Source organism: Osmia bicornis, unplaced genomic scaffold, assembly GCF_907164935.1.
Source record: "Osmia bicornis bicornis unplaced genomic scaffold, iOsmBic2.1, whole genome shotgun sequence".
Lineage (NCBI taxonomy): Eukaryota > Metazoa > Arthropoda > Insecta > Hymenoptera > Megachilidae > Osmia > Osmia bicornis.
In genome coordinates, this window is record NW_025791124.1 from 320366 (window position 1) to 345591 (window position 25226).

Here is a 25226-nt window from a genome sequence, read left to right on the forward strand (position 1 = left end):
TGGGTTGTAATTGTTCTCCATGGTTTCATTTCCTGTTCTCTTAAGTACGCAGAAACGTCCATTGTTCGCAAGTGTGTCATCTGGACCTAAGCACATCGTTCTTTCACTTATAGGTCTGGGGAATCCGAAACGACAACAACGATTATTACGATCTTTGTAACATGTAGCAGAATGTTTATGAATTTGGACTTTTTGAACTATGTCCCTCATACCTTGATTATCATCCTCTAATGAACAAGATACAACTTTCTCAATAACGTGGCGGCCCTCGTTGGTAAGGAAATCAGGTACGTTTCCACACCAAAGAAGCATGTGCAAATGTGGACTTCCCCTGTTTTGAAATTCTATTCTATGCCAAAAATCGATAACAACGTCACCTAGGCAATCTGAGTTTCTCAAATATTGCATTAACGCGTTCACACGCAGCGTGAATTGTCTTGCGATAACTACAGGGTATCTCTGAACCAACTTTAGTCGATCTGCAAAAGTTAGGTTTTCGATTTCGGTAATTGGGCGACCATCGGCTAGTAGTAATGCTTTCAACATATCTGGCCAGTTCAGATCATTGCAAGAGAACGTAGCAAATCATGTGGGCGGTCCAAGACTTCGGACCATGGCGATTAATTCCGAACAGCAGCGTTTCCAGTATGATGCCGATCCTCTTATGTTTCTCATCGTGAGATGTATATTATCTACTAATCCCTGTGGAGTATGCTCCCCTTGGCGCATTTTACATGATACTGAAATGCTAGCTTTTGCGCGGTAGTATTCAACCACAGATAATGCGAAGAACAAATAATCTGTTCGTTGGAATCGTTTGTCACTGCTAAGAACACGAGCTTGGAAGTAATCCAGTGGTGTTATTGGGATGTCTCGATGCTCTCCAAATCCATTTTTTCCATCCGGGAACAGGAAGAACCAACACAGTTCTTCCATCCTTCTCTCTCTCTCTAGGTTCAAAGGAGGCGCTGTTTTTCTATGTATATTCGCCAGTTCTATCGGGTCATTGTCTTCGTTATTATTAGTATTACTGACTGAGACGACACTGTCGATGTTGGGAACACCTTCGTCAACCGAACGTAACATGCTTGTTTCGAATATAATTTGTGTTTCGTCGGGTTCTGTTCGACGGGTTCCAACTGACAGATGTTGCATTCTTTCCACCAGTGGAGATCTATTTCTTCCGGATAGAATTGTTATAGGTGTTAATGAATAGATGTTTAATACATTGCTGTTGCCATCTTTCGCATACAAATTACGACGCAATGTGGCCTGTAAAGCATCAATAGTAGTAAATTTCATACAGCATGAGGCGCCCCGTAATGGTGCTTTATATCCTTTTGGACCTCTTGCATGGGAATCAAACAACCAATAGTAGGTGGTCTCCGACTGGTTGTTGCATGATACGGCTACTGTGGTATAATTTGCTGTAAGAATTCCGTACATATACTGTTGAAAAAACCTAATCAAACCATTTCTTAAATTTGGAAATCCTTCATCACCGTTATGAACATCAATATGACCATTTACAGCCATTTCATACCCAATGTTAATATTGACTCTGTTGTTATTGAATGATATGAGTGGCAATAATTCGGTAACGGCTAAATAGTCGACATTGACTTCTCTGGGGTCAGGATTACTTCGCGCTTCAATGCAATCACGGTAATATTTGTCTCCTACTAAAAGTACATAATCAACATCACTAGTACACCACGTACTAGGGTCGAGCAAATGAAACGCAACACAAGCAACTGCAGCTATGCCAGTACATTGCCTACCGCGAGATTCAATACTGAACCGATCGCTAGCTTGATTACGAGCACGAGCCTCGTAAAATAGCTACATTCTGTCCAACATTCGTAAATCTACTGTTTGATTCGTTATTTCTTTCTGCAACTTCCTTTCCGTTTCTTACAATACAAGGCTCTTCAACAACATCAGCTATTTCCGAAATGTTATTGGTAATATTAGAAAAACATGGTCGTACATCTTTGTATAAAGCATTATTTTGTAATAGCCATTGTAAAGCTACACGAAGTTTGCCAACGTCTATTTCAAATTGTTTTTGTCGCTCCAAATTTTCGAGGCTTTCCACTACAATCATTACGCCGGTTTCGTTTAATCTAAGTGGAAGTTGCTCGGCTACTTCGAACACATCGCGGGCAAATAGGACTACCTGACCTTTGCACCAATCCTGACTGAAGCGATTCTGAATTTTCATGATTTTAAGAAACGGTACTATTCTGCACAACATTTGTTTCTCGATTTCCGATAAATCTGTTATCTCCATAGGTACAGGCATGAGTTCCATTTTATTCCAGAATGCCTGTGATGGAACTTTATGTTTTTTAAGATGATTTAGGCAACGAGAACATGTTGTTATCTTCTCTGATTCCAATAGATTTGCAGGAATTAGACTAGAGAAAGGCTGTGTGTGTAAAGCATAACGTTGCTGCGGATATAAAGTCTTGTAACACACTGCACACGGTGCATTAGCAAAAATATTAATAGCCGATTTAAAGTAGTCTTCCTAAAGGAGACGTTCTTTTCGCCGTTTCTTAGCTAGTTCACGCATATTTCTTAAACGTGTATTCCTTGATTCGTCACGTTCGCTTAGCAGTACTTTTCGCATGCGATTTCTCATAACCATTAGACGTTGCGTACGTTCCTCATTGGATTCGTTCCCTAAACGGTAGCGGATTAATCCGATACGACGTGATCGTTCCGCAGGAGATTCGTTCGCTAAACGTCTGTGGATTAATCGGAAACGGCGTGATCGTTCCGCAGCAGATTCGTTCGCTAAACGTCTGCGGATTAATCGGAAACGGCGTGATCGTTCCGCGGCAGATTCGTTCGCCAAACGCCGGCGGATTAATGCGAAACGTCGTAATCGTTCCTCCGCAGATTCGTTCGCTAAACGTCTGTGGATTAATCGGAAACGGCGTGATCGTTCCGCAGCAGATTCGTTCGCTAAACGCATGCGGATTAATGCGAAACGACGTGATCGTTCCGCGGCAGATTCGTTCGCTAAACGCCTGCGGATTAATGCGATACGGCGTGATCGTTGCTCCGCAGATTCGTTCGCTAAACGCGTGCGGATTAATGCGATACGGCGTGATCGTTGCTCCGCAGATTCGTTCGCTAAACGCCTGCGGATTAATTCGATACGACGTGATCGTTCCTCCGCAGATTCATTTTTTAAACGCCTGCGGATTAATTCGATACGACGTGATCGTTCCTCCGCAGATTCGTTTTTTAAACGGTTATAAATTCTGCTTAGCCGACGTTCTCTTTCGTCAATCGTTTCGCGCGATACTTTCGAACAAGCGTATTTTCGTTTTACAGACAATCGTGAACGGCGATCGTCGATAGTTTCTTCACGCCGTGCCTTTGCGTTTCTTTCACGTTCTTTAGAAAGACGTAATTGCGTGACTTCGTTAGATTCATTCGCACGATACTTCCTCATACGGGATGCATTTTTTGTAGGTCTACCCATTGCTCCAAGCAGACGCGGTTGGTTTATTATTTTACAAACAATTATTGGTTGCTCCAAGCAGACACGGTTGTTTTATTTTTGTAAACAATTATTGGTTGCTCCACGCAGACGCGGTTGTTTTGTTTTTACAAACAATTATTGGTCGCTCCAAGCAGACACGGTTGTTTTGTTTTTATAAACAATTATTGGTCGCTCCACGCAGACGCGGTTGTTTTGTTTTTACAAACAATTATTGGTCGCTCTACGCAGACGCGTTTGGTTTGTTCTTACAAACAATTTTTGGTCGCTCCAAGCAGACCCGGTTGATTTTGGATTATATAAAAAATATAATAAAATAATAGAAGTAGAAACGACTCCCTTTGCAGCACTTTTGAAAATATTCAATTAATTATTACCGTAGGTATCAATCAATTGAACACCTAACGTTGCCAGGTTTTCGTTTCAACTGACTACGCGATATGTCTATGGGCTGTACCTATGTATGTTTATATTGTGAGGTCGATCGCAATAATGGGCTAACTTATAGTAGATTTCCGTTACATTGTGCGATAAGTTGAAAATAGCTCAATGCGATATACGTACAAAGCTCACGGCAATGTTAAATGGATCTAATATAACATAAATTCACAAATACTTGCAATTTTATTAAAATTTGCATTACTTAATATTCAATTACATTTCCATGCGTCTTTTTATGCATCTTGGTACTGATTCGTATATTCATATCGTTATGATTTTATATATCTCACGTTCTACTATTTGCTTCGCGAAGCTAATTTTTTTGTTTACAGGTTTTTTTTTTCAAGTACATTATACTTTACAATATTGCCAACAATTCTTCATGGGGTTCAAATGAAGATTGTTTAATGCCCAGTGTACAATTTTATAATTACTACATTATTCTTCGAACCGAATACTATTCAACATTAAGAGGGTATGAATATTTCTATCATTGACTATACTCCGTTTAGTTTTTGCGCATTTCTGGCGAATAGAATATTTACGAATATTTACGTTCAATATAAACTACTACGCACATACCGAAAGGAATGTAAACATAGAGAATAATATGTGCGATCCTGGAATGTGCCCCACCAATTCTCTTCCTTTGGAAGTCAGAGATTCCTGCTCAGTTTCATACGAACAGCGATTCGATCAAGTGGTAAGTACGATACGTGCAATATTTCATTTCCGTCTACGTTGTATCTAATTATGTATATTAATATTTCTTAATGGCTGGTGGTACGGTTCATTTAGTTGCTGTATTATTATAGTCACTTTGAACAAAAAATACCTAGTTTTATTACATCAAAGAATAACTTATTATTTTCATTATTTAACTTTAGATTTTGAATTGTTAACAAATATTTATTACAAATATTATAATGAATAAAAAAGTAATACAAATATGTTAACAAATATGAATAGATATTTCCTTTCTTTTATTATCATTATCAATCATATTCAATATTGCTTTTTTTATCAGTTGAATGTGCCCTGAATACAAATGTAGGAAACATTTATTGCTATTAGAACCGTTGTTCGGGTGTTAAACAATGTACGAAATTAAATGGGGGAACAAGCGAATAATTTTATTAATTTATACTGGTCGACAGTGAACTTGGTATGAAATCGCACATTCATATAATTATAATTTCTTCTACAACTTCATTTTAAAACTAATTAGAATTTCTTCTACAACTTTAATTAAAAAAAAAATATTATTTGAGTAGTGATACATTTCGAATGTCATTTTCATCGCTTTTGTCGATGTTTAAACATACGTAGTTGATTGTATTTTATCACATATTTCGCAATTCAAACAATCAAAAATTTTCGTCAGTAATGAAAAATAGTTTCCGTGTTCGTATTCAGTGAATATAATAATAAAATAAAAGTACATATTGAGTGTTAGTTATCCTGATACACTTTAAAAAGTATAGATGTGTTTCGATATACACGGTCTTGTCGCCGTTCGTGTGACTTTCGTTCTATACAATATAAACACTATGTCACTGTTATCGATAACATTCTACCTCTAGCCATTAACTAATATTAATGTAACTGTTGTTGCTTATATATTTTTATTTTTTTTTTTTTACAAATATTACTAAACAAATATTTTTGTTTCAGAACATAAGTCATAATAAAAACATAATAAAAAAAAATGGGAGAATCTGATAACAATTGTAAGTATTATTTTTATAACTTTAATAATGGCAATTAAAGAGTACATGAAAAAAGTAAAAGAAGCTGTGCAAAATGTATGTTGTGAATATTTCAGAAACATGCCTGCAGTATATACAGGGTGTCCCAGAACTGGGGTAGGAACGGAAGAGGGATGATTGGTGAGGTCATTCTAAACAACTTTTTCCTTTGCCAAAATGTTGGTTAAGGCTTCGTTTTCGAGTTATTAACGAAAAACACTGGCCAATCAGAGCGCGCCATTAGCGCGGGCCGAACCACGAGAGTGTTGGGTATGTTCCGCGCGGTCGTGATCAAGTGCCTCGGCACTACGTCGGTATGATGGGATTCGTTGAGTAGAAGTTGCATCGGATAATGAATAAAAAAAAGAAAAGAATAATTGTATCGAATTATTGATTACTCATGAACAACGAATAAAGTGATGAATTGTTGTTCATGTAGAATAAATAAATCGAATTGATTCAACACGTTTATTAGTGTACGATAGGAATTAAAAAAAAAAAAATACTTTGTAATCATTTTTGAAAAAATATGGAAATACGAATATACGATTTGGAAATAAAAAAAGTTTCCACATAATAAAAAAAGGATTGAAATAGAATAACTAATAAACGTGTTAAATTGGAAAACATTCAAAATTAATGTAAATAAAACTTACCCATTCGTCCGTAAATGACCCAGTTGCAATGAAAACGGTTTGTTATCACTGGGTCATTGTGCCGACCCTACCCACTCCAGGAGAGAACACGTTACGGCGAACAGCTGATCTCCAGGCGGGTTCACTGAACTCACTCAACTGCACGATCACTATCACTGTTTAGACAATTTCTTTTTTCACTTTTAAATATTCTCATTCAATTGATACCGACGTTAGTGGTACTTCTCCCTACGATCAAATAATTTTTGGCCCCGAAAGGGGCCGATTGTGTAAAATAAATAAATATTACCGACATTTGCGGTAGTTGTTTCTACGTTTTCCAATTTTTTGGTGGCCCCGAAAGGGGCCGATTTGTCACAGCTGAGTTATATCAAATATGGCTCCACGTGCCCCCCTTCCGCTGCAACACAGGCTTCTGCCCTTTTCTTTATGTTTCGCTGCACTCGTTGCAGCATCGCTGGGGTTACACAGACAGTAGCGGCGTGTATGCGCGCCACTACTTCCTCGGGGGAGGAGATGGTCTCTTTGTACACGTGGTTCTGAAATAGTAAATAAAAATACGAAATGGTGAATACGTGTACGTACGTATCAAAAAATATTTTTAAAGTAAATTAAAAGCTGTAACAGCATACGTACCTTTAAGTATCCCCAGAAAAAAAAATCCAGCGGATTCAGATCCGGTGATCTTGGGGGCCACGCAACAGGACCTCCGCGGCCAATCCACCTGTCCTGGAAGGCTTGACACAAATGAGCGCGAACATTTGCGGCGAAGTGTGCAGGTGCACCATCATGTTGATAGAAGATGCCCGGCCGAATATCTGAAGGAATTTCCTCCAAGAGAGTCGGAAGGACATCTTCTAAAAACACTTTGTACGATGAGCCGTCCAATCTATCAGGTAGAATGTACGCCCCAACGATAACATCACCGCAAATTCCGGCCCATATGTTAATTGACCAGCGCACTTGTCCTGCTCGTGTTCTAATCGCAAACGGATTCTCATCGTCCCACACGTGCGAATTGTGGGCATTGAAGCACCCCTCCCTGGTGAAGAGAGCTTCATCAGTCCACAAGACGCGCTTGCAGAACGATGGGTTCCGCGCGATTTCCCCCAACAACCACCGGGAATATTGAACCCGCTGGTTGTAATCCTGGGGATTCAAATGTTGCACCCGCACATACTTATACGGGTGTAACGCGTGCTCCCTGAGTGTCCTGTGTACCGTGCTCCGGCTGACACTAAAATAAATCATAGAAATTACATAATTAAAAGAAAAATTATGTTTTCATAAAAGAAATTGTTATACTTTCATTTTATAATTATGATTTCTTTCATATTGAAGCTTACCTCAAGCGCTGGCTGACATCTCTGATGCTGGTAGTACGGTCTTTTTCGAACTCGTGCAATATTGCATCGGTCTCATTAACGGTGCGTTCCGTGGTACGACCCACATCATGCCGCTGCGGCATTAATGAGCCGGTGGAATATGCACGATTCGCCAGCATTCGGAAGCTTTTGGCACTGGGGGGGTTTTCCCCGCCATAACGTTCCCGATAAATTCTTGCTGCAGCCTCCGCGTTGCAATCAACTTTTGCAAATACAACAAACATGTTGTAATACTCTGCACTCGATCTTGCCATTTTACTTATCACTTCAACTGTCTTACTTGGAATGGGACTGAGAGCTTTAGCATTTTCGAGGTGGGAACAGTTTTAACGCGGGAAGGGATATTCCTAGAATTTAACAAATTTAGAATATTTGGAAAAAGAAGCTAGCATTCTTACGTACGCGATGTGCTGTAAAACGATACCTTTTTTCAATCACTCTGATTCCAAATACTTGCAAAGCCAACGAACGAGTGCGTAACATGATATGAACTTCAATATCGGTGAGACAATAGTACTCCAAAAATGAAAATTTTTCATTTTTTTTTAACTGAAACTTTTACTACTGTACTTGTAAGGTTCTCCTGATTAAAAAAAGACCAAACACAACATAATTTGAATTATAACTACTTGTTTATTTATTTGCATGATATCTTAAGTAAATGAGTAAATATCATGCAAATTATATCGTGTTTGGTCTTATTTTAATCAGAAGAACTTCACAATTACATGGGAAAAAGTTTCATTTAGAAGAAATAAAAAACAAAAAGTTAATATTGTCGCATCGATATGATTTTTTTCAATCACTTTAATTCTCGAACCTCCCTTTTTTCGCTCTTTTTCTTTATCTAGGTTCTCGATTACTCTCAGTTATCGAAACCGGTTTATGGCCACGTGCGTCCCAATATTGGCAAACATAGAAAAGGACAAAGAGCGAAAAAGACCTCGCAGTCGCTCCAGCAAACAGTAACAGTCCCATTTGAAGTTGGCAAGGAACACCATTAACGTCGTCAAAACGTTATGAAGTAGTGCGGAATATTAAATATTAAATGTTAAATAACGTGACAGGGGCCACCCGAACAGTGTATTGCAGTGGAAGGGGGGCACTTGGAGCCATATTTGATATAACTCACCTGTGACAAATCGGCCCCTTTCGGGGCCACCAAAAAATTGGAAAACGTAGAAACAACTACCGCAAATGTCGGTAATATTTATTTATTTTACACAATCGGCCCCTTTCGGGGCCAAAAATTATTTGATCGTAGGGAGAAGTACCACTAACGTCGGTATCAATTGAATGAGAATATTTAAAAGTGAAAAAAGAAATTGTCTAAACAGTGATAGTGATCGTGCAGTTGAGTGAGTTCAGTGAACCCGCCTGGAGATCAGCTGTTCGCCGTAACGTGTTCTCTCCTGGAGTGGGTAGGGTCGGCACAATGACCCAGTGATAACAAACCGTTTTCATTGCAACTGGGTCATTTACGGACGAATGGGTAAGTTTTATTTACATTAATTTTGAATGTTTTCCAATTTAACACGTTTATTAGTTATTCTATTTCAATCCTTTTTTTATTATGTGGAAACTTTTTTTATTTCCAAATCGTATATTTGTATTTCCATATTTTTTTAAAAATGATTACAAAGTATTTTTTTTTTTTTTAATTCCTATCGTACACTAATAAACGTGTGGAATCAATTCGATTTATTCATTCTACATGAACAACAATTCATCACTTTATTCGTTGTTCATGAGTAATCAATAATTCGATACAATTATTCTTTTCTTTTTTTTATTCATTATCCGATGCAACTTCTACTCAACGAATCCCATCATACCGACGTAGTGCCGAGGCACTTGATCACGACCGCGCGGAACATACCCAACACTCTCGTGGTTCGGCCCGCGCTAACGGCGCGCTCTGATTGGCCAGTGTTTTTCGTTAATAACTCGAAAACGAAGCCTTAACCAACATTTTGGCAAAGGAAAAAGTTGTTTAGAATGACCTCACCAATCATCCCTCTTCCGTTCCTACCCCAGTTCTGGGACACCCTGTATATATATATATATATTTCTTTTTGTTTTCTCTATCAGATCAACAAATGTTCAGGGATGTTCAGCTGCTGCCTCCCTCAGCAACAAGAGGATCACCGACCGAGGGAGGAGCCCCTCCCTCAGGTGCAAGAGATGGAATCCGGCGAGGAGGCGAAGCCACCGCGAAGTATGTATTACAGATTCTTTTTTATATTATGAATTATTGCCTCGTACAGAGGAATTCAATATTGCCCTCATCAGAACATCTCTGCTGTTCAATATTAGGGAAAATATTTATAATAATAATATTTTAATGAAAAAAATATATATCTAATAATTTCAATTTTTATACGTTACAGAAAGAGGAGTGGCGGCAGGGAGATCGCGGCGCCTGAGGGGTTACCGGGGGGGTCAGGGTTTGGGGGGGGAGGGGAACAGGCGGAATGGGAAGGGGAAGGGGGGGCCGGGGTAATATTGTTAAATTATGTTTCTATAATTAAAACCAAATTTTTTTTTTTTTTCTTAATAAAGTGATTTAAAAAACATGTTATTCCGTGTTCTGCTGTTTTATTTTTATTAACTAACAGTAATTGATCCTTACTAAACCATTCCCATTGACATATAACTGCACGGCATCCTACAAATATTGTTCGTTTCTCTGAATTCCACTAAAAATTGTGAAATAAAATAATTTTTAACAAAAAAAAAATCCGACTTCAAAATGCACTAAAAAGTATAAAATAATTTCCATTTCATTTATATCTGTATTCCACAGCTATTAATAATATCTACTTAATCGTTACATAGGATACCAAATACATTTTAAACTTTTCGGAGGCGGCGCAAAATTAAAAATACCCGAACAAACGGTGCTGCTAATAACGATTTGATTGTGGTATGGCAAACTTGGTAATTAATAAGTCGTAAGAGAAAAATTATAGGTCCGGCTGAAAACATTTGTAATTGTAATGATTGTATGAGAAATTGGCAGCACTCCTGATGTACATGCACTATACTGCAGTTTACAAGAGACCATACTTTACTCGCCTATCTCACTAGGTCTAGAGAGATTTTTAATGACGTGTGTTATTCCCCTCTCCAGCTTGCTTCTTATTATACTTTGCGATCATATAAATGGTGGGCAGAAATATATGACGTACGATAACTGAAAACCGGTGATGATATTGTAAAATTTCACGATGCAATGAAAATTCTATTATTTTCCGGAAAAACATGATGTGAACGCAAACTAAGAAGCAAGCTGTAAAGGGAAATCACACGCACTATTAAAAATCTCCCTAGACCTCAGTAGATCACTAGCTGCGCGAGTTAAGTGCGGTCACTCGTGAACTGCAGTATAGTTAATTCGTAATGGGTATATTGATTCCCATTGAATATTGTTTACTTGAAATTATCAAATGGGTCATTTGTCACTGGTTGCCGACACCTGAACTAGGATCTTCCTAGTAGAGGAAAAGTTTTTAATTTTGCGCCGCCTCGGAAAAGTTTAAAATGTATTTGGTATCCTATGTAACGATTAAGTAGATATTATTAATAGCTGTGGAATACAGATATAAATGAAATGGAAATTATTTTATACTTTTTAGTGCATTTTGAAGTCGGATTTTTTTTTTTTGTTAAAAATTATTTTATGTACTACATTGATTTCAATAATTATATTTATATTTAATAACTAAACAGAATCTTATATTTATTAATATTTACGTTTAACAAAAATTTTATATACTTCAGAGTATACGTCGATAATTCTACCGCGTCGATAATTCTACCGCGTCAATAAAAGATCGACACAGCGCGCGAAATAAATAGAGAAAGACAGCAATAGCGAATAGAAAGAGGTAGGAACAAGCGCAGAGTAGAAAGAGACGGCAATAGCGCGTAGACAGAGATAACGATACGCACGGAGTCACGTACGCGCAGATCAAAGTCCGAACACTTCCGGTATCGAAAACACAGGTAGAAAAAACTGCTACGTCAGCAGTTCTCCGGAATAAATACGAGCGTGCCGCGCAAAGAATTTTCACTTCGATTCTGATCGTAGTCCGAGACGGGTCTATGATACGATTTATATAGAATTCAGTAATCTTAGACTCTTTTGTCGGCAAAGCGGCAAAGGTTCCGCGTCAGACCCGGGGCGCTCAACTATCGGTTCGCAGCGGTTCTCCTACGTGTCAGGTTCACACCCAAGCTTAATGAGCGAGCGAAAGCCGAAGCTCCTTGGATGCGGCCTATCAGTACACTGGCTCTAGAGCGACGATACCGTTTTGCAGAGTTCGCTACCAAGCTTAACGAGCGAGCGAAAGCAGAAGCTCCTTGGATGCGGCCTGTTCACTGACGGCTAAGTTGCCCAGAAACCGAACTGCGGCCGAACGAGCCAACTCCTACAGCGTCGGAACGGATCTTGGCCAATTTCCCGACAATTCATTCAAATCATTTATATTATACTAAATTATATTAAATTATATTAAATTATATTAAATTATATTAAATTATAAATTCAAGTTTAATAATCGTATCTAGAACCGCATTTACTAATCAATTTATTTTCCTCTGTATTTTTATTTTAGGTTGAATTATTTTTGTAATAATCTAATTTTCTTTTATTGTATTCCAATTTAGGCACAAACACGATTGTTAGTTTCTTTGTATTTTTCAATCCAGGGCGTACTCATTGTACATTACTAATACCATTATTTTCTTTTGTATTTCAAACACAGGGCGCAACATTTGTTAATTAACTACATTAATTCAATTCAATATTTAATTACTTCAATACATTATTTAAATTCAATATTTAATCACATTATTTAATTACGTTCAATATTCTTTTATATTACTTACCTTCTTTCTTTTTTTATTTTTATATTATACACAAGACACCACATTTAATTTCTTCAATAAACATTCACATATTATCATTTTGAGAAAGGAATCTAGCGTTGGATTTTACTCCTTTACCGCGTGCCACCCGAACCTATAATCCCTTCCTATAATTAATACATAATATATATATACAGGGTGGGGCATTTTAAACAGGTCACCTGAATAACTCGCTTATTTTTGAAGATAGAGGAAAACGCATTAGACCAAACTTACTTGGTATCGAGGGGCTCAGAATCTGATGTTATTAATTTTTCTGTAGGTGAAGGCGCCAAGGAGATATGAGGATGAATTCTGTTTTTTTTTATGGAATGGTATGGTTTTTTATTTACAGTCAGGTAAAGTGTTTCAAGACGAATACAATGACCTATTTTGAAGGTCATTCAAGGTCAACTGCAATAGAAAATAAATTGTCTCAAAGCACACTTCGAATACTTTTGTATCTTCACTGATTGTTGGCGTACCGCTCTTGTAAATACTGATAAGGGTCGTAGAAAGTAATCAAACATTTGTAACGACCCAGAGTGAGTGAGTTACTGCACCGACTTGTAGGGAGAGCGGTTCCCTTAGAAGGCGACTCGTAATCAACGTGTTAGGGATTATAGGTTCGTGTGGTGTGCGGTTAAGGAGTGAAATCCAAACACTAATGTGCTAGAAACTGAATGAAAATATGTTTATTCAAAAATAAAAGGTAAGAGAATTGAAATATAAAAGAAAATCGCTAGTATTACAATAAGTGCGGCTAGAAATAGGAATACAGTAAGAAATTATAATTTGTTCGCCCTAAATTGGGAATACAATAAGAATTATGTAGTTAGTGATAGAAAATAGTAATTAATAATTAGTAATGAGTTATAGTAATTAATTGTTATCTATAGCGCTAACGCGAGAGTGGCGTGGTCTTCCTGTACAGTCAATACTCTGTTTGGTTTTCAACAATGATTATGGAAACTAAATTCCAGAGGTTTGTGCTAGACCGCTAGAATCCAGTTAACCTTTCCTATGGGTCGCAATCGGTTTCTGGTTATACCAGAGCCGTGTTAATCGCAGGCCGTTCAAGGAGCTCCGCTCCTCGCTAGCTCTTTACACTTAAACGTAGGCTTAGCGTAACACCTGGGTAACACGTTGCGAACCGCGGATAGGAGGTCCACTGATCTGCGGTACTGCACGCCACCAGTGGAAGAGTAGGAATTAGCTATAGCTCGCGCTCTATCGCTGCCTGAACAGTTCAGCGCAAGCTCTTCTCTACTGATCAGAGTGTTGTCTGTTTCAGACCGAGGTCTGAGAAGATCTGCAATGAAACTGTGCGGAACGCCTCTATTTATACTCAGATTTTGCTGAGTCGGCACTTTTTTTCCGCATAGAGTTCTTGGGGTAGCTGGGTTTTTCCCATCACGTGGTGGTCCAGCATCCCCACTCTAGAATACTACCCCACCGTATGCCCACTGGGGTTGCGCTGGCGCGTGCGCGGTCGGACCTCGATAATTTATCGGTAAACTGTTTTACCGTCCGACTTATCGACTAAACTTTTATCGATGTATTTAACAGACTCGGTTATCGACAAAATGAAAATGTTTATTACAGAAATTTATACATTAAATATTAACAATAAAATAAAATAAAATATTCTGTATAAAAATTGGTTATAATAAAGAAAAATGAAATTAAAAAGATATTGTGTTTAACTCTTGGGTCGTTACACATTCAATCACACTGTACGCTTATCCGTATCCTCAAATGTTATTGATAGTTTGTCTATCGACTAGAGCAGGCATCGGAAGTAACTGCTCTTTTCGGCCGATTTTCAGATGCCTGTACTAGAGTACAGCGCGGTGATAAATATTCAATCTGAGTGTTCAATTTTCTAAAATGCGTTACACGATAGCAGAAGAAAGTAGAAATGGTTATTGTTTATGGTGAATGTCATAGAATTATGAGGGAAGCGGTGCGTGTGTATGGGGAAAGATTTCCCGATCGTAGAAGACCTTCACTTTCTGTCTTTGCAAACATTATAAAAACGTTCCAAGAAACCGGAAATGTGGATAATAAGCCACGCAATCGAGCCAAAAGAGTAACTGATGATGGAAACTCAATAAACATTGTAGCAGCTGTAATACGAGATCCACACGTCAGTACTAGACAACTTGAACGCGAGAGTGGCCTCAGTCGTCGAAGTATTTTGCGAATACTTCACGTCAACAGATTTCATCCGTTCCACATTTCACTTCATCAACAATTAAGTGAAAATGATTTTCAAAGACGTTTACGATTTTGTGAATGGGGCTTACAAAAACTGCAAGATGATGAAATGTTCTTGAATAAAATTTTGTTTACGGATGAGGCCACATTTACAAACCACGGAGCAGTTAACCGTCACAACATGCACTACTGGTCAGTAGATAATCCACGATGGCTGAGAGAAGTGGACAAACAGAGACCTTGGTCTGTAAACGTATGGTGCGGCCTTCTTCATAATAAAATAATTGGTCCATATTTTATTGATGGCACGCTAAACAGTTGTAAATACGAGAAAATCTTAGAAGACGTTTTGCCAGATTTATTCGAGGACATTTCACTGGACATACGGCAATCCATGTGGTTCCAACAAGACGGATGTCCTGCTCATTCAGCACGAAATGTTACAGAATTTCTAAACAGAAAATTTGGAGATCGCTGGATTGGTCGATCAGGAAATAACAAATGGCCGGCACGATCCCCAGACCTGACACCTCTAGATTTTTATTTGTGGGGAAAGTTAAAGGAGGAAGTGTACCGCGAAAAACCAACAACCAAATTTGACATGCAAGAACGTATAAAAAGAGCTTGCTGTGAAATAGATACAAATGAAATTTGTCAGGCAGTGTCATCAGTATCGCAACGTTTTAGACTATGTAGCCATGTTCAAGGTCGTCATTTTGAACACTTGTATTAGCAGTGAGTATGTAAATAACATAATTGCATGTAAATCGTCTAAGTATTCGAAGAGTGCTCTGAGACAATTTATTTTCTATTGCAGTTGACCTTGAATGACCTTCATAATAAGTCATTGTATTCGTCTTCAAACACTTTACCTGATTGTAAATAAAAAGCCATACCATTCCATTAAAAAAAACAGAATTGATCTTCATATCTCCTTGGCGCCTTCACCTACAGAAAAATTAATAACATCAGATTATGAGGCCCTTGATACCAAGCAAGTATGGTCTAATGCGTTTTCCTCTATCTTCAAAAACAAGCGAGTTATTCAGGTGACCTGTTTAAAATGCCCCACCCTGTATATCATAAAATACGAGTCGCCTTCTCATAGGGAACCGCTCTCCCTACGCGTCGGTGCAGTAGCGTGCTCACGAATAATTCCGGGACGTTACATTACCTCGCCCTTGAGCGAGCTCGAGTTTTTGTGTACATCTGGTTTTGATTACTACGCAGTTAAACACGACGATAGTTTCACGGAGGGGTAATAATTATTTGAAAAGAAATGAGGAAATAGGAATCTAATAGTTATAGGAAAGAGAAAATCAAGAAGAATAATTATACGCTCAAACTCTTCCTCGTGTATTCCTCACATGAAGAGGCTCTTGAATCCCGAAGGCTTGATGAGGAAGCATGAGGTCGGGGAGAAAGATTAATAAAAGTAGCAATTTATCCCCCTCACGCCTCTTACATGAGGAGATCCCTGTAACCCGAAGGCTTGATAAGGGACGCAAGGTAGACAAATTCAAAATGTTCTATCCGGACCTAACAATAACATTTGTTGTTTTGTTTACTCATATTCACCTATCTATTTTACCTATTTAAAACTCGTACTAATTCGTATACCACTGCAGAGTTTTAATTGATGACTCAGTCTTGTTATTTACCTTCAATACTTACTCATATTACATGGTCTAATTCTTACGACCTTGTTATTTACCATCACCGTTAATTTTATTTTATATTGTGAGGGGGTCCCACGATATCCTCTGACACTCGCGAGAGCTCATCATATATCTCACTACTTAGATTTTAAGAATGCCTTGTCGGCAAAAGTAAACCACTGTGCGATAGAAAGACCGATCAAAAAATAAAACAGTTACCATACAGACTCCGTTGGGTGTGGTTTCTTTATTCCTTCCTTCTCGCCGTCACATATGTTGGCGATTCTGCCATGATTACGAATCTAAGGATTGTAAGAAATCGGAGTGGATTTTTAAAGCAAGAGCCGATTTTAAACACCTCACGCCCCTCAAAACACCTCACAACGGGCTTTCCTGAAACAGTCAGGTGAGCAATCATTTTTATTTTTGTAATATCGTGAACCTATTCCCATCATCCCATTCTCATCTGACGACGAAATGGACGGAAATTTTGAAATAATAATGCAACAAATCGAAGTGCCCGTTCGTAAAATCGACCAAGTGACAGTAACACAAACAAAATCCACTGAAATATCTGACGAAAATTTTCAAACTCTCACGGAAAGACTGTCAGCGTTGGAAAAAGTACAATAAAACGGAGGGAGGAAATCCATAGTTTATCGCAAGTAGTAGGAAAAATGATAACCGATGACGATTCAGCCGCCGCGCCGTTTCGACCATCTGTCTCGCAACGAGAATCCCAAGAACCTCGACGTTTGCTAACGGAACTCGAGCACCGTTTCGACAAAGATCATAGTGCGCCGCTTTATCTACCGAAGGATTTGATTAAAATTATAAACCATTGAGAGGAAGGGATGACACTGGAGTGGAAGATTTCATTAAGATAGTGAAAGAAATACGAAGTAAGTGCAATGATCAAGAAATCCTGTTAGATTTAATACTATCTACCAAAATTGAAGACCAAGCAGAAAGAAACATTAGACATCCAGCTATCAACACGTACGACGAGTTATTCAGTGCTCTTCGTACACATGTTGCTCCACCAGTCACAATATCCAGTTGCAGACAAAAACTTCAAAGCATGCGTCAAGGTAATATCGAATTCGTTCAATCTTATAACACACGATTCCGCGCACAAATGAACGAATTATATTACGCTATAGAAAATACTCACACTAATCCGACACAACGAAAAGACGCACTTAAAATTGAGGAGGAAATGGTCGTTCCATTATACGTGCAACATTTGAGAGGTGAAATTGGCAAAATGGTATTTTCACGCGATCCAAAAACGTTTATGGAAGCGCGAACGCTCGCCATGGAAACGGAAGTTTGATTAAAAGAAACCAGTTTCGACCGGTCACGATCAAAGCCGTATATCGCTGAAACCAGACAACACACAATTGCCACGAACAATGCACCACCAAGACAGAGTATCACGCAACAAAATCAAAATCTACAAATTTCAAAATCATTGCCAAAATGTAACATTTGTCAGAAATTGAGTCATACGACTGACAAATGTTTCATGAAACGAAATTTTTACTCAGCCAATCAAGGAAAATTACCATCTCGAGCAAATACAATAGAAATATCGAATCAGGAAGCGGAGAAAACGAGCGAACAAGAATTTCCAGTGTCAGGACGACTTTGGCACATACGAGCACGTCTTGGAGGAATGCGCGAATACGGACAGCTACTCCTGGACACAGGTGCAGGAATAAATCTGGTGAAGGAAACTTTTATTTGTGATAAGATGAAACGGATTGACACGAACAAATCTTTTTATATGGGCAACGACAAACATATTTCAAAACAGAAAGTAATGCTTTACTCATTAGGCCAATATCATGAATTCTATCTAATACCAGAAAGTTTTCCATTAAAAGAAGACGGAATTTTAGGATTGCCATATCTCGAGAAATACAATTTTACAAGTGATAATCGCTCCATTTGTTTAAACGAATATACAGGGTGTTCCGTAACGTATTTTCACCCTCTGAGATGGTGGTAGGTGGGGTGATTCTGAACAACTTTTTCCTTTGCGAAAAAGTGGTTTGAAGCTTCCTTTTTGAATTATTAAGCAAAAACAGTGACCAATCCGAGCGCGTATAGCGCGCGGGCTCAGGGACGGCAACGTCGGCGTCGGCTACGAAAGCGGGGCTTGACGTAGGTCGCGAACGAACGGCTAGGCACCCCGTTGACATAGCACAATAAAAAAATTGAACTGGTTGAACATTTTTAGTTGTTGTTTAAAATGAATACAGAATCTAATCTCTTGTCGCCTGTCATAATGTAAAAAAGGGACTTCTAAACATTCTAAACAACAAATAAAAATGTTTGAAATGCAATAATTAATAAAAATTTAAAAACAATTTAAATGAAACTTACCCATTCATTCCTAAATTAACCTGCTATGCTGAAAACAGATAATTCCCACTGGGTCACTGTGTCGATTTTGAACATTCGAGGAGGGAACAAATTATGAAGAACAGCTGATCTCCAGACGAGATCATTGAACCCACTCAACCACATGGTCACTATCACCTTTCACAGAATTTTCTTTCAGGTAAATAAACATTTTTATTCACTGTCACGTTACTATTGCACTGGACACAAATGAAAAACATGTAATATTCCGCACTACTTCGTAACGTTTTCACGACGTTATTAGTCTTCCTTTCCAATTTCAAATAGGACTGTCAGCTTGAATGTTGTGAGGTCTGTTTCGCTTTTTGTCTTTTTCTACATTCAGAAACAGGTCATGGTTCGTGATCATAAATCTGTTATTCTCAGTAACCAAGAGTAACCGAGAGAGGCTCGTCAAACTTTGAAGTCACCGAACATAGAAAAGGACAAAGAGCGAAACAGACCTCACACATTCAAGCTGGCAGGCCCATTTGAAGTTGTAAAGGAAGACCAATAACGTCGTGAAAACGTTACGAAGTAGTGCGGAATATTACATGTTTTTCATCTGTGCAACGTGACAGTGAATAAAAATGTTTATTTACATGAACGAAAATTCTGTGAAAGGTGATAGTGACCGTGTGGTTGAATGGGTTCAATGATCTTGTCTGGAGATCAGCTGTTCTTCGAAAGTTTAGAATCGACACAGTGACCCAGTGAGAATTATCTGCTTTTAGCATAGCAGGTTAATTTAGGAACGAATGGGTAAGCTTCATTTAAATTATTTTTAAATTTTTATTAATTATTCCATTTCAAACTTTTTTATTTGTTGTTTAGAATGTTTAGAATTTTCTTTTTCACATAATGACAGGGGACAAGAGATTAGATTTCGTATTTATTTTAAACAATAACTAAAAATGTTCAACCGCTTCAATTTTTTTATTGTGCTATGCCAATGAGGCGCCGAGCCGTTCGTTCGCGACCTACGTCAAGCCCCGCTTTCATAGCCGACGCTGCCGTCCCTGAGCCCGCGCGCTGTACGCGCTCGGATTGGTCACTGTTTTTGCTTAATAATTCAAAAAGGAAGCTTCAAACCACTTTTTCGCAACGGAAAAAGTTGTTCAGAATCACCCCACCTACCACCATCTCAGAGGGTGAAAATACGTTACGGAACACCCTGTAGATTGCCACTCTTTGACGAAATTGAAATACCGCCTAAAAGTATATTTTATGATACTGAACGTAAAATTAACTCAAAAACGAAGCTTCAAACGACATTTTGGTAAAGGAGAATGTTGTTCAGAATCACCCCAGCAACCCCCCGTTTCCGGGAGTTACAGAAGTTACGGGACACCCTGTATATTTTCTTTTTCCTGTGTTTGTACGCCGATTGCTCCGAGATTGATGGACCAATCGGAACGAAACCTTTTGCATCTTGTGTCATTTTATCGACACAATCATTTTGTCGACAATCACTTCGTCGACTATCACTTTGTCGACACGATCGTTTTGTCGACGTTCAATTGATCAACATGGTTAATTAGTTCAGAAAACCTAAATATCAGACATTTGTAGCAACCCTAACCCTTCTTTTTTTTGTTTAATAAAAAAGATTATCCCCTGTTCGTCTATTCAGTTAGAGCGGGCCCGAGCAGTGTGGGGGCTCATATCCCCTGAAGGGGGGCCTGGCGCCCGTTTGGTCGGGGCAAACCCAAAGAGGCAACCTAGAAGAGGCAACCTGGCAACCCAACCCTAAAGGGCGGGCAACAAAAGGTAGGGGTCACAGCCCAGAAGGGGCGACCCAGGGGCGCCCAGAAGGGGAATCCCGCGGCCTGATATACTACCCACTAAAAACCTCTCCTCTAACATAGACTGCCGGTACCCTTTCATCCTTTGAGGATATCCCAGTTCTACCAGCGATAGCCGCAACGGCGCTTTAGCTCCCTAGCTTTCATTTGCGCTTTCGTCTACCCTCAATCTGGCATGCGCTAGGCAACCATGATAGATTGAGGATCCACGCTGTTACACCTCCGATCAAGCGGTAGGATATTTCAATCTGCACCACATAAGCATAGGATTTTTCTTCGGCCGCGATCAGGAATCGGAGGATTCCCACTCAACGGGCGATCGCGCCACGATTCACCTGCCTGGCGCTTGCCAGGACAGGACTTCTTCTTCGGCCACGATCAGGAACCGGTACTTCGCATCTCCCAATTGATCGCCCCAATCTTCGTCCACCATGGTTGTTTGATGACGATGTGGCTTATCCTTGCAGTCATCACGCCCACCTGTCCGAAACTCACCAGGACAGGCCATTTTTGTTCAGCGCGGCCAGGTCCCAGGGCGAGTCCTTTCCCCGGTCAGCCGTGCCACGTCGTCTTAGGCTGCAATCCTCCATGACTTGTTCCATACATGCTCCACACACACACACACACACACAAAGCCCCTAACAAGAATAGCGCATCAAATACCCAAACGTGCCAAGTAAAGTAAGAGAAGGCATGCAGATTAGCCAAAAGGAAAGTAAGCACCTGTGAACCCGGCGTAATACGAGTAAACTTGTTCAAAAGAAGCGTCAGCAGTAATACCAATTAAGTAAATAATCCATAAATCCATAAATCCATAAATAGAAGAGCCCATAAACGAGCAATAAAATAATAATCACAATCAATCGTAATAAACAAAACATAAACATAATTAGATCACAGAATACAACGAAAAATCAGCATCTAACATACAATTTTAATGCAACAGAATAGTTACAAACAATTAATAAAACTAAAGAAGGAAACAATGAAGCAATAATAATCGACATGTGAACTAGACATAAGAAGCATATTAAGCATAGCAAGCATATGTGAACTCGACATAAGCGAAAGCGAAAGCGAAAGCGAAAGCGAAAGCGAAAGCGAAAGCGAAAGCGAAAGCGAAAGCGAAAGCGAAAGCGAAAGCGAAAGCGAAAGCGAAAGCGAAAGCGAAAGCGAAAGCGAAAGCGAAAGCGAAAGCGAAAGCGAAAGCGAAAGCGAAAGCGAAAGCGAAAGCGAAAGCGAAAGCGAAAGCGAAAGCGAAAGCGAAAGCGAAAGCGAAAGCGAAAGCGAAAGCGAAAGCGAAAGCGAAAGCGAAAGCGAAAGCGAAAGCGAAAGCGAAAGCGAAAGCGAAAGCGAAAGCGAAAGCGAAAGCGAAAGCGAAAGCGAAAGCGAAAGCGAAAGCGAAAGCGAAAGCGAAAGCGAAAGCGAAAGCGAAAGCGAAAGCGAAAGCGAAAGCGAAAGCGAAAGCGAAAGCGAAAGCGAAAGCGAAAGCGAAAGCGAAAGCGAAAGCGAAAGCGAAAGCGAAAGCGAAAGCGAAAGCGAAAGCGAAAGCGAAAGCGAAAGCGAAAGCGAAAGCGAAAGCGAAAGCGAAAGCGAAAGCGAAAGCGAAAGCGAAAGCGAAAGCGAAAGCGAAAGCGAAAGCGAAAGCGAAAGCGAAAGCGAAAGCGAAAGCGAAAGCGAAAGCGAAAGCGAAAGCGAAAGCGAAAGCGAAAGCGAAAGCGAAAGCGAAAGCGAAAGCGAAAGCGAAAGCGAAAGCGAAAGCGAAAGCGAAAGCGAAAGCGAAAGCGAAAGCGAAAGCGAAAGCGAAAGCGAAAGCGAAAGCGAAAGCGAAAGCGAAAGCGAAAGCGAAAGCGAAAGCGAAAGCGAAAGCGAAAGCGAAAGCGAAAGCGAAAGCGAAAGCGAAAGCGAAAGCGAAAGCGAAAGCGAAAGCGAAAGCGAAAGCGAAAGCGAAAGCGAAAGCGAAAGCGAAAGCGAAAGCGAAAGCGAAAGCGAAAGCGAAAGCGAAAGCGAAAGCGAAAGCGAAAGCGAAAGCGAAAGCGAAAGCGAAAGCGAAAGCGAAAGCGAAAGCGAAAGCGAAAGCGAAAGCGAAAGCGAAAGCGAAAGCGAAAGCGAAAGCGAAAGCGAAAGCGAAAGCGAAAGCGAAAGCGAAAGCGAAAGCGAAAGCGAAAGCGAAAGCGAAAGCGAAAGCGAAAGCGAAAGCGAAAGCGAAAGCGAAAGCGAAAGCGAAAGCGAAAGCGAAAGCGAAAGCGAAAGCGAAAGCGAAAGCGAAAGCGAAAGCGAAAGCGAAAGCGAAAGCGAAAGCAAACAAAACCTCAAACGTCAAACGTCAAACGTCAAACGTCAAACGTCAAACGTCAAACGTCAAACGTCAAACGTCAAACGTCAAACGTCAAACGTCAAACGTCAAACGTCAAACGTCAAACGTCAAACGTCAAACGTCAAACGTCAAACGTACAGCCAAGCAACCAAACAACAGGAAACAGGAAGTGAATTGTAAAGAGCATTTAATATTCAATATTAGCACATAATATAATCACATCGTGCAAAATAAATAAAAATAGAATCAACAAAAAAATTCAATTCAAAGTCAACTATAAAATTTGAATTTAAATTAACCAAGGATATGGACAGTAAAGTAAAATAAAAGACGCCAAGCAAACAGCAGATAGCAAATGCCGGTCATGAGAGAAGAAGTAGAACATAGAAGTAAAACATAGAATGCTGATAAGTATTGTCGGAAGTAAATAAGGTAAAGCATGACCAGAAACAGCGGATTCCAATGTGAAGTAGGCACACGCATCACCACAGAATGAAGGAAGATAAGATCACCACAAAACAAAAGGTACGCCATACATGTATAACATAATGAATAAATGCATGTATGACTGGGAATTTCTCATAATCATCTATTAAATCTATCAAGGTGACTAAAAGAAAAACTAGAATAATAAGAAGTAAAGAATTAAAAGAAGTAAAAGAAGTAAAATGAGAGTGGATTAAATGCTGAAGTCAACGAAGCTGAGAACCACTTCTGGGAAGCCAAGATAACCAAGATAATATGAATTAAAGTCAATTCAAATTACTTAAACCACTGAATTATGTTACATATAACTAAACAACCCTGCAATGAACAGATATACTTACAATTAGAAGAGGAGCAACATAAAAATTTAGCAGGCCAAATCAAAAAAGATAACACGCGAAAACATTAAATTACAGTACATAATACCTTCATATCAATTCATGGAAAAGCATATCATACCTTCAGAGAAGATCAAAAGAACAAAAGAAGATCTAGCTAATAAGCCAAGGTGATCGGTTGGGAATAAAAGAAGAACAATAAATAAATGGTAAGCGAATGTAACATTAATTATGAAATTATTGAAATTATTGAGATTATTAAAATTACCTGCAGGGACATCATACACCACCACGACATCAAACAGGATTAACAAGTAAAAGTGGTGGAGAAATAATTGAATGAAGGCAAACAGTAAATTATGAGCAAAACATCAATAAATATAAGTAGAAATATGTACATATATATATATATATATATCATATAACATGAATAATGATAAACATAATAGAGATAGAACTATGGAAATCAGATAGCAAACCATAATATTAAAATACGAAAATATTAAACCGTAATATTAAACCGTAAACCATAATATTAATCCACTCGCAGGAAACCCTACGCCAGCCAGTAGAAGCAAAGGCAGGACATAACGATTAGTAGAAGAAGAAGATACCCACCTGATATAATATAAGGAGCAACATGAAACGTAATTTAAGAAACAGCATAAAAGCATAAAAACAAATCAAATATTTATAAATTGTGTAAATTGTTACTAACTATCATACCGCTTCAAGTATGATATTAACATTAATACTAATACAAATACAGGCAAATCAATGTAATACAAGATGTGATGAACAAAGTTAGTCAAACAATAATCACCAAATTGCGTACATCATTAACCTACCATGTACCACCATATTATTACAGAACCACAATAAACAGAAGTAAATGGAAACTAATCTCCAGTGTGAAATAATTGCTATGAGCATATATATATATATATATATATATATGTAATATGTAATGAGAAACGCGTCAAATATAGTTAAATTAATAAAGTATATGTTAGAATTTCGTGGGAGGACCAAAGTCTTATTGTTTTTGTAGCTTTATTAATGCACTCGTTTTTCGTCTCTACGTACACGAGGCCTGAATCTCGTCGACTCTCTCTGTCTCATTGCTCTCCCCACTCACTCACATACGTGCGCGCGGCACTCTCGCTTTTTCGCTCCCTTAGGCCTCGTTCGCAACGCTCACCTAACACTCCCCCTTGTAAACAATTCGAACTCATCCTACTCCAACACGCAATGTTTAATGGCTGTAATGTAGGCCCAATCGTGTTGGTGGTCTTCTGTCGCGGGAGGGCAACACGCGTCGAGTGTTTCCTGACG

The 25226-nt window shown here is 39.0% G+C and overlaps 1 protein-coding gene across 1 annotated transcript; it reads left to right on the plus strand.

The window, feature by feature from the left end:
* The first annotated feature begins 15088 nt into the window (after nt 1-15088).
* On the plus strand, nt 15089-15645 carry LOC123988771. The gene is given in 3 exon segments (XM_046289517.1): nt 15089-15136; nt 15325-15390; nt 15393-15645. Coding segments are annotated over 3 exon segments (333 nt in total). The 3' UTR covers nt 15612-15645.
* Nucleotides 15646-25226: the final 9581 nt, after the last annotated feature.